General features: G+C 39.4%; 1 protein-coding gene across 4 annotated transcripts in view; it reads left to right on the forward strand.

Moving 5' to 3' along the window:
- LOC129762333 (uncharacterized) overlaps window positions 1-7,440 on the forward strand; it is a 56,658-nt gene extending 49,218 nt beyond the window's left edge. For 3 of the 4 annotated variants that reach the window (XM_055760518.1, XM_055760517.1, XM_055760519.1), the window contains exon 4: window positions 28-7,440. In XM_055760518.1, the coding sequence (XP_055616493.1) occupies window positions 28-1,087 (1,060 nt within the window). In that variant the 3' untranslated portion in view covers window positions 1,088-7,440. The remainder of the gene's footprint in view (window positions 1-27) is intronic. The other variant, XM_055760520.1, reaches the window with a different exon arrangement.
- Window positions 7,441-11,284: the final 3,844 nt, after the last annotated feature.

Raw genomic sequence — 11,284 nt, forward strand, 5'->3', positions numbered from 1 at the left:
ATATGAACAATTTTTATAAATTCGTAGATCTACAGCAAGCTCTCGTCGGGAAAGCAAAACAGGTCCACCTCCATCGACAGATCATAGAGGTAGTATACATAATTTACAATTAGATATTATGGATGACATAGTCCAAGCCAGAAAGGCACGTATGAAGTTGTGGAATACAAGCAATGAAAAAGTATGTGAAGTTCAAACGCTGGATGAAGCTGGTGGTGGTTCAAGTTCACCGATGCGTTACACGAATAGGCGTTATTCGGATTTCGTGGGTACGACTTTACCACCAATACAGTCATTCAGGCGTGCTTCCGAGATGCCTATTTCTCCATCAAATCCGCTAGCACCGGCAACAGCGTCATCAAAATCGATCATATCTCCAAAAACAACCATTAAGTCGGGAATAGTCTGTACAAATACTGATTTAATATCTCTTCTATCGTCCCTAGCTTCATCGGCAACAGAAATAAATAGATGTGGCGATAAAGATTATCCAACTCCCCAAACCCCTCAATCATCACCATCATTTAAATCCATCATAAAAACCCCTCAAGAACAACAATTAAGCGGCAGCAATCTGAAGAAAAATCGCTCTAACAGTTTCGATATTTCTCTTTATAACAATATTAAGCAATTAGCGAGCAGTTCGTCTACGAATGCGACTGATCCAGAAAAGTCTACGGTGGAACCAGGGTGGTTCACCAAGAGACATCAGCCGATGGCTCGACGAAAGTCAATGAAATCGCCTAATACGACAGTTTCATTTGCCAAAGAAGTAATAGATAAGTTTCGGGATAAGGCCGATGCCAAAGGAGATGAAGATAAATCCAAGCCCAAAGAATCACGGTCACCATTAAGCAAGTTGAAGTGGGACGGTAGAAGTGCTATCGTAGACGCACGCATGATCGGGCACGCGATTGAAAATTTCATCACTGGTTCTAGTTCATCCAAAAAGAGTTCGAAAGATTCCTCATCGAAATCGCCGAAAAAACCTTCATCTGGTTGGTTTGGTAAAGCAGATGACGATGACCAAAATGATAAATGTGACTCATCAATTTGCTCAACTCTCAAAGATCTTTTCGTGAAGTAAAAACCGGCACAAGAGAGTAGCTTCTGCGGAAATTAATAGTCTGCTCTTGCAAAGGAAAACGAACCTACTTAAGACAGAGATGCAGTCAATACTGTCCTCGAAAACAATAATTTCTTCGTGCAATGCTTCTAGGTGCCATCCATCCGTAATAGCTGCCACCGAAGCCGAATGGTCTCAGAGAAAAAGACCGAGAAATATCAAAAATAACTGTTCCTGTAAAAAGTAAAACCACAAAACGGGTTTCCTGTAGAAGCAAACGAAATAAGCACTAAACACATATAATACATAATATATTTTCAAATTCCTCACAAACAATTTTTGTTTTAAGAGCACTTAAGAACGATCATCGCAATCATACGTCCACTCCCTCACAAGTCACTACAACATAACATCGTGATTGGCGATTTTCATTTTAATAAATAATAGTACGTTCATGTGGCGTCACCTATTGATGGTTATCCGAGTTAGTAACGCACAAAAGAATGAATTTCTGCTCCAGTATTCACATGTTTAGTGACATCATGTTGCATATTCACATGATAGCATGAATTAGTAAAACAAAATTGATTGACGTAATTAACAATCGAAAACCTTGAATGAAATCAAATTTTCGTTGCAATTCGCCTCTAAATGTTTATATAGTTTGCGTCGAAATATATGTACAGTAAAACCTGTTTTTGTGCGTTTTTTTTGTGTGATTTTCTGCTCTTGTGCGGTTTTTTTTGTGCGATTTTTTTTGTGCGGTGTATGAAAAGAAGCATATTTGACGAAGTTATCGTCCATTTAGTTTTTTTTCGATAGTTTATATGCATTTCAGTGCGGATAAAGCATATTTACGTCTCAATTGACCGCTTCTGAAATCATTCCCCTCCTCTCATCAAATGCTCTAAGTTTTTCTAAGTTTTTGCATGACATGATTTCTAAAGGCGGAATTCCATCTATTCAACGTGCTACATGCTACAAGTCAATGGTTTTGCTTATTGGAGAGTCTCTTTTCACGCCATTATTGGTCTTGTCGAGCAATGTTGGCCTTATCTAATGGCATGCGGATCGGTGCGGCGTGTGTAGCACGACAATGTTGGAGCAACTACGTCATTTGTTGACGATTATAACTTACGACAATAATGTAACAACAGAATGTTTGATCATAAAAACAAAAACATCAGAACAGATATGTTGGAGCAGTGAGCGTTCGCATACTGCTGTGTAGTGGCTGAGGTGGAAAAAAATAAAAAAAATGCGCAAGTATCATATCCATTGTTGTTTACAATTGACTTGTAGCATGTAGCATGTTGAATATATGGAATTCCGCCTTAACAGCAGCACGTTTCGACATGCGACTAAAAGCACAAAACAGTCACGCGCAACCGAAGAGGCAAAGTGTCCCATCGCAAAGCAGGGAAACAAAAGGATATTGAACGATGAATGGCGTGGATTTGAGTTATTTTCTTGGGGGAATTTTTTTTATGCGGTCCCTATCTACCGCACAAAAAAAAGTTTTTATTCAAAATGTGTACCGAACATGATTTTTTAAAGCTTCTGGTGAAGTTTTGCACGATTTTTTATACGACTTTTTTGTGCGGTCCTATCCCCCGCACAAAAAAGGTTTGCCTGTAATATACAGGGAGATCAATAAGTTAGAATACACTTTAAAAATTAACATACAAGATATCCTTTACTGCGTCAATTTTGATTGAGGCAATTTTTATTAAGAACCTTTACGACGTAATAACTGGAAGCACCTCCCCTTTGTGCTGTATTACAAGCTTGAGACATTTCTCAATAGAATCGCATGCGGCACGCACCTGGTCCATCAGCATCTCGTCCCAGATCTTGGAAATGAGATTCTTCAATTAGTCCATAGTGCTCACTTTATGTTCGCTCTGCTTGGCTAGCATGTGGATTTTTATGTGGGACGAGGGGATGCTGGCCTAAGTGCGGCGCCCACAGTCGATCATTGTGCACATTGTGCGGCTGTTGCAAGAAAAAGAGCATCTCATCAGAAAACAAGAACTACTAACCTGCGTGCCGCGAAAGTATCAGTTTGGCTCTGTCCAACCTCTTCTTCACCCCTTGTACGGTGTGTATCCCAAGTATTTCGTCATAATGGTGTGGGCAATCCCGATCGACACATCCAGGTCAACCGCAATCTTTCGGATCGAGCGGTTCATTTTTCGACGAACCCGCTCCCTCACCACCTTGATGGTTGCTGGCGTCCTCGCCGTACACGACCGCCTGGATCTCGCACACCTACACAATGATGAAAGGTTGTATGCGAACTTATTGAACACCCTATTGTCCCCTTTTTTATTCATCATCCCTAGAAGTTCTGGAAATAATGATAAACAGGTGGATCTTTCAAAATTTTGTATTAGCTTCTGCATCAATTCAAATATTTGTTTAGAGTATCCGCCTAGTTACAACTTACAACACATTCTCAGCCCATATATTTTCAAGGACTCCAAGACGTGGTTTTTCTCTTTGTATTTTGAGTCAACCTAAATTTAACACACTCAAAAAGATGTTTCTTCATTTTGAAGCCATTTGACTTACTGTGAAGAAGGCACGTGATTTTGTCTTTATCTTTAACCCCTTCACGTATAACGTCGAACCACACTCGTGACGATTATACTGCGCCAGAACGTACAACATCGAACCTCACTCGTTGTTTCTCAATGTGAGATAATTACACTAACGATACCATGATTGTTATTCTCCATTAATTTTTCTAAAGCCTTCAAAACATTCTATTCACATAGATAGTCATAGTGTTGCATGAGAGGTATGCTATCTGTTTTCGATAGATGCTTTCAAAATTTAAAAATTTCAATTCGATTTTGAAAACGTTCATCAATTTTGATGGTTTCTTACTTTCCGAGGCAGATAACTCTCACAGTTTTTTAACAGGAGTGATGTTGAGAGATTGTGGTATCAACAACCTTTGAGCTATTGTAATGCAATGTACGATCTTCATGTGCCCCATGGTTTTGGGTCATATACAATCCCATTTCGGTAAAACTTTGCTTCATATTTTCCTTCAGGCTGTTCAAGTAAACATTTTGATCCATAAGGTGTGGTATACAAATTAGGTAACGCTAAAATGTACCAGGTAAACTGGATAGTTGAAACGTCTTGAAGAAAGGCTTTTTCTATATCCACCATGAACATGACTGTGGTTTTTAAGAGATGTGTCCACGATGAAAGCCAAATTACACGTCAAGGAACACATCTCAAACAATTTTCATACCGACGAGAGGAGACTGATCGGACGATAGCGTGAAGGTACGTAATACTGTTCTTCTAGACACCTCCCAGGTTGCTGGTAAATATCCTAGTTCCATACAACGGTTAAAGACGTTCGCTAGGAGAATGAGCGATTTGGGCCTCGGGTTTTTGAGGACAAATGCACATCGGATATTTTTGATGGCTTGGGGAGCTTCGTTTTTCATAATCCGCTGTTTCTGGCAAGCTCGTTTGGCACGAACGCAAGTTGAGCATCGCTCGACCCAGTTCGTGAGCTGCTTTGGGATGACTAGATATACCGTTAAGTGCGATTCACATACAACATCCACGTCAAGTTCACGTCCCGTCACGTCACGTTACGTCAGTTATTTTACCATGCAATTCTTATGAAAACATTCACATACACAGGCAACGTAACGACCCGTCAGCATACGTTCAACGAAAGCAACCGGCAGGATTTGTAGAAAAGAATAATTGACGGAGAGGGACGGTTCGTTGGGTTTTTGTCTGGGCTTTGTGTCTTGGCTTTTGTTTTGATTTTAGTTGTATTTTTCATTCCAACATACCTCCTAGTTCTAAATTTCGGAGTAAAAATCATTCGCGACTAGCTGAGAAAAATAGTGTACATATTATAATAACAATAATGAATAAGTGTTGGGGCTACGGGGTTTAATGATTTTCATTTATTTTTTTCCAAATTTAGAACTGATTTTAGGTATGCTGATACGAAAGAAGGCATTGCAATTCAATACTGTTGCAGGTGGCGACATTATGAATAACATTGAATAAATCATTTGTTTGACATTTAACGTGACAGTGCTGCTGCAAGCGTATACTGCATGTGTGAATTGGTGGAGACGGTGACGGAACGTGGACGTTCTTTTCCGTAACGTTCTATGTAAATCGCACATTAACCTTTTCAATGGATGTTAGGTACAATCAGTGGCGTAGTGTACAGGGGGCGGTCTGCCCAAAACCCAAGACAATGATAATTATATTATGTTATTTCGAAAAAAATACTTCCAAAATTTATAGATTATTCTTTGTTTATTTTATAGAATATTTATACTTGATAGTTCATTCGCTTCTGCTCAGTGATTGGTGGTATTGTTTAGTGAGGAATTTCTTCATGGAAAAGTTTACAATCTTTCTTGAATTTTGTACAGTTTTGGATGAGATTTGAGATCTAACACAGAGCTATTTGCCAATCAGAGGATTATCTCTGAGGAACGGTGTGGTCAGACTCAGTGCACTTGAAATTCTTCTTGCTGCCAAAAAAACTATCGTTGTCATTGGGAAATACAATATAGTTTTCCGCTAATTGGGCGGAAGGCACAGCCCAGTTATCGAATTACTGGGCAAACTTTTCAAACGTCTAAAAACACCGAGGGGAACGTCAATGATGCACTCAAAAATATTTATTGAAAAATATGGGAGGGCAAAACAAAAACTACACTGAAAGAAATAATTAGTAAATATAACGAACTTTTCGAAAAATGGTTGCATTTTTCTTGTCATTTTTTACCGTGATATTTATTAATTTGGTCTACAATGAGAAATTGTTAAACATATATGTCAAGCAGCACCATGATTCGAAAGCCGAATATCGGCTAAATTTACCCAGTGAAAATATACGTGTTACAATTAAATCAAAACTCTTACCTCTCACCTTACCGTATTGCCTTATGCAAACAATAAAAATATTTAATACGCACTTTTCACACCACAGTCTAAGAGACTAACCTTATTATCCATTGAATCTGACATTCATTTTACAAAACAGCAAACATTAAACCGCTCAACTTGGCATATTAGAAATCGTATATAAAGTGAGATCGAATCAAAATCTTATACAATGTCGATCAAAGGATACATTGTGTACATTTAAAATCATATAAAATGCGAAAACCAGTATTTCATTGTTCACTAAAGATTAAGTCTTAATTAGATATAACAAACATCGCTTTTATGATATACGCTATCGCAAAACCGATTTATACGAAATCATTTATGCATATCAGGCTGATGTAGTTTGAAATTCGCATGAACATATAGATTTAATCAATGCAGTACTGCCTAAAAATTGTATTACCACAGCAAACATTAAATCGTATAACTTTTGCACATGCTACGTCGCATATAAATTCGTATCAAATAACAATCGTATAAAATATCAATTAAAGGATGCATCATGTATATCCGAAATCGTATAGAATGCCAAAACACGATTTCCTATATCATTGATGGAGTCGTATATTGGCATAACGATCATCCTAGTATCGCGATAAGCAATATTATAATGTCGAGTCAAATCGCATATCAGTGTAAAAAGCATCGTATATCCTTATATACGGCGTTGTATGCGTATAAAATATAGCATCATCGTATATCGTCTCCACTTTGCGTGTATATGCCAGTTATATGCATCATATATCATCCAAATTTAGTGCACCCGTGGCCGAGTGGTTAGCGTCTCACATTATCATGCAGGGTGTTCGGGTTCGATTCCCGTTCTGGCCGGGGGATTTTTCGTCAAAGAAATTTCCTTCGACTTTGCACTGTGGTCACGCGTATTCACGAATTTGCCCCTCGGAATACATTCAAGGCGTGTTATTTGGCTTAAGAAATCTTAACTAAGTATTAACAAATGACGCTAGTTAATGCATACGTTGAGACGGCAAAAGTTCGGTATATATATATATATATATATATATATATATATATATATATATATATATATATATATATATATATATATATATATATATATATATATATATACATCGACGACGAATTTGGATGATATATGATGCATATAACTGGCATATACACGCAAAGTGGAGACGGTATACGATGATGCTATATTTTATACGCATACAACGCCGTATATAAGGATGTACGATGCTTTTTACACTGATATGCGATTTGACTCGACATTATAATATTGCTTATCGCGATACTAGGATGATCGTTATGCCAATATACGACTCCATCAATGATATAGGAAATCGTGTTTTGGCATTCTATACGATTTCGGATATACATGATGCATCCTTTAATTGATATTTTATACGATTGTTATTTGATACGAATTTATATGCGACGTAGCATGTGCAAAAGTTATACGATTTAATGTTTGCTGTGTATATATATATATATATATATATATATATATATATATATATATATATATATATATATATATATATATATATATATATATATATATATATATATATATATATATATATATATATATATATATATATATATATATATATATATATATATATATATATATATATATATATATGTGGAAAAGATGGGATTTGGAGCTATTAAATAACACACGAAATCTCTTTAAAATGATTTATTTAATAAAATTGCCGCAGCGATATTTGACGACACGACGCGAGTAGCTTCATCGAAAAGTACTAACTGGAAGTGGCAGTACTAGAATACATATCAAAAAGTTTTTCTTCGTCACATAAGACGGGGGATAACCCACTCGTCCTACACGGTCTCTCATGACCTCACTTCCGACCCGGAAGTGACCACGGCTTCAAACGATCTCCAGCGGTTGATGTTACCTTCGGGCCTTCTGCTTCGTCGTCGAGCTTACGAACCTCGTACCGGTCATTGGGCAAAACGTTGACTATCTCGTACGGACCAAAATACCGGGGCTTCACCTTCAGGCCGACACCGAACTGTGTCGGCCTGAAGACCAGTTGGGATTGCAACGATATCGCCTATTCGATATGCTTTCGTCGGTCTACGACTGGAGTTATAATATTTCCGATTCTCGTGCTGGATTTTCTGGATCCCTTCGTGCGCCATCTGCCGCAACTGATGTCTATCTGCTTCAAACTGGTCTTGCATTTCCCTGGTAAGAAGCTCCTTGAGGATCTCATCCTCCTTTGTTCGCATCTTCACTCCGATCATCAGTTGGAATGGGGTCGTCTGTATTGCTCGTTGCCAACTGCTATTCAGACATTTCTGGACTGAAGCAACATGCTTGAACCATTCGTCGGGATTCGCTATAAATAATTTGGTCAACATTGGTATTATAATACGGTGCACCCTTTCAGCTTGACCGTTTCCTCGGGGAACGCCAGTTACAATCGTGTGCAGTTCAATGCCTTCTTCTTCACAAAATCTACTAAACTGTGTTGATGTGAACGCAGCTCCACGGTCACAAATGATTCGCCTTGGGTTTCCAAATACGTCGGTAATTATTCGGAGTTTCTTCATAACTTCATCAGCAGACGTCGATTTCGTGGCAAACAACCAAACAAACTTCGAAAATCCATCGATTACGTTCAGAATATAATTATACGACTTCCTAGTGGACGGCATTGGACCCAGATAATCCATATGCAGAGTATACATCACCCTTGGGAATTGGTTGCAGCTTACCGTGCTTTCCTCTCTTTTTTTTCGCCAATGATGCAGGGAATGCACGCCGCGATACATCGCTTAATCTTCTCCTCTATGCCTTGAATGTAGTAGTCAGCCTCAATCCTCTCCATTGTCTTCTTTACGCCGAAGTGTCCTCTCTCGTGCGCCGAACGAACCACTTCAATCTCCATCGCTTCTGGTACATACAATCGGTGATCTCCGTCTTTCTCCTTATAAAGCACACCATTTGAAACCGAATAGCCTTCGATTGTACCCTCCTGTTCCAGAGCTTTTTTAATCGCTTTCACCATTTCATCGTCGTCTTGTGCAGCACGCATCTTGGCACTTACAACAGCAGTCATCGTCAGAACGCTCACTCTTGATAGCGCATCAACGTGGGGCATCTTATCTCCTGATCGATGTTCGACAGTATAATCAAAATCCGCTAATAATCCTGCCCACCGAACAACGCGAGAATTAACCCTTTTCTTCAGCAAGGAATCTTTAAACGCCATACAATCGGTGACTATTTTAAATCTTCGACCCAACAAATAACAGCGAAACTTCTTCAGAGATTCAATCACCGCCAAGGCTTCCAAACCGTACGAGTGATAATTTTGTTCAGGCGGGGTCGTCTGTAGTAGTAGCATGGGTGAAATTTACCGTCGTCGTCGCAGCGCTGCATCAAAATACCTGCTAATGCCATCTTAATCTTACTCGCATCTGTATGTACCTCTGTTTCTTTATCCGATTGGAATATTCGTAGAACTGGATAAGTTACCAGGACATTCTTGATTTGGTTGAAAGCCGCCACAGCGTTATCGTCAAAAACAAAAGCGCTTTCTTTCTTCAACAGGTTGGACAACGGACTCGCAAGCAAGTAGCTCGCAAGCCCGTAGAAACGTTGCAACTGCTTCACATTCGTTGGCTGGGGAAATTGTTTCACCTTCTCGATTTTCCCTGGAGCGGGTTCCACTCGGCCATCGTAAACAATGTATTCAACACGACTTTGTAGAAATACACACTTCTTCCAGTTGAATATCAACCCACCTTTTTCGGCGAAACTCATTACTTTCTTCAATAGTTCGAGTCCTTCTTCCTCCGTCTTGGATGGTATAATTAAATCGTCCACAAAAACCACTAAAGTACCGTCTTGTATCAAGTCTTTGAACACTTCACTAATAAATCTTCCGAACGCACTGCCGCTGGTGTATAAACCGAACGGGGCACGCAAAAATTCATATTGTCCTTCACTAGTGACGAAAGCAGTGTACTTCCTACTACTTTCCTCCACCGGCACGTGGAAATAAGAGTTTTTCAAATCCAGCGTCGTATAAACTCTAGCGTTGCTCAACTGATCTATCTGTTCCTCGACATTTGGCATCGGAAAATTATCACGGATCACCTTCTTATTCACTTCACGAAAGTCGACACAAACGCGACGGGAACCGTCTTTCTTTGGCACAACAACCACAGCACTAGCATATTCGCTATCAGACGGTTGGATGATACCGTTGTCGAGCCATTCACGTATTTGATTTCGCACAATCTCTTTCTCCAACGGGGCAAGACGTCGGGGGTTCTCACGCACAACATCATTATCTGTTAACTTGATTGCCAAAGGTTTCTTCGCGGTCACAGTATTTTCCGGCTTATACTGTTCGATTATTTCTAAAACTTTCGATCGATACTGATAGGGCACTGTTAATTCGTTCTCATCGTACTCTTCGATCCGTCGGATCCACGTTGTATCTTCGTCTTCTTTCGCTACTGCACTTGGATATCTTCTAACACGTACACCATCTGGGGTGATCGAGTAGTTTACGCCATCGAGAAAGTCCATACCGATCAGTACTTGCACATCGATTGCATTTTGAGGCACGACATAAAAACGAATATTGAACACCTCTTTTTCGATCTCCGCGTTCAAAACTACCTCCCCGCAAACCATTTCCACCTTTCCACCATACCCACGAATTTTCATGTCGGATCTTTCCAATTTGATTCCTCTTTTCTCAATATTCACCCACAAATCCTTTCGCATCAACGTAATTTCACTTCCCGTATCCACAATGGCAGATATTTCGTGATCGAGTATTATCACACTGACACCTGGCTGTGATTTTTTCGCCTTTTCGATCGTGTTTACACTTGCACTATCTTTCGCACTGCGCTTTTCACCCTTTTTAGGACACTCTTTCGACCGATGTCCGAAACCGTTACACGAGAAACATTTTGGGCCATCACTTTTCTGCGGACAATCACTGGCGACATGTGTAGAATTACTACAGTTGAAGTAGTGCCGTTTTGCTTCCGACTTATCCTTCGTTTTTCTTTCTTCTTTTTCACGGCGGTCTCGTTTCTGGCTAGCACGGTCGTCGGTTCGAGATTTCTTATTGGATTTCATCTGAGCTTTCTCGAACGTGGTCAGTTCGTCTGAACTGTATACACAGTTCAGTCGGCGGTCAGTTCGTTCTGAACTGTATTATCAGTTCATCATTCACCGTACACAGTTCGTTCTGAACTGTATTATCAGTTCATCATTCACCGTACACA

The sequence above is a fragment of the Toxorhynchites rutilus genome, chromosome 1, assembly GCF_029784135.1.
Source record: "Toxorhynchites rutilus septentrionalis strain SRP chromosome 1, ASM2978413v1, whole genome shotgun sequence".
Lineage (NCBI taxonomy): Eukaryota > Metazoa > Arthropoda > Insecta > Diptera > Culicidae > Toxorhynchites > Toxorhynchites rutilus.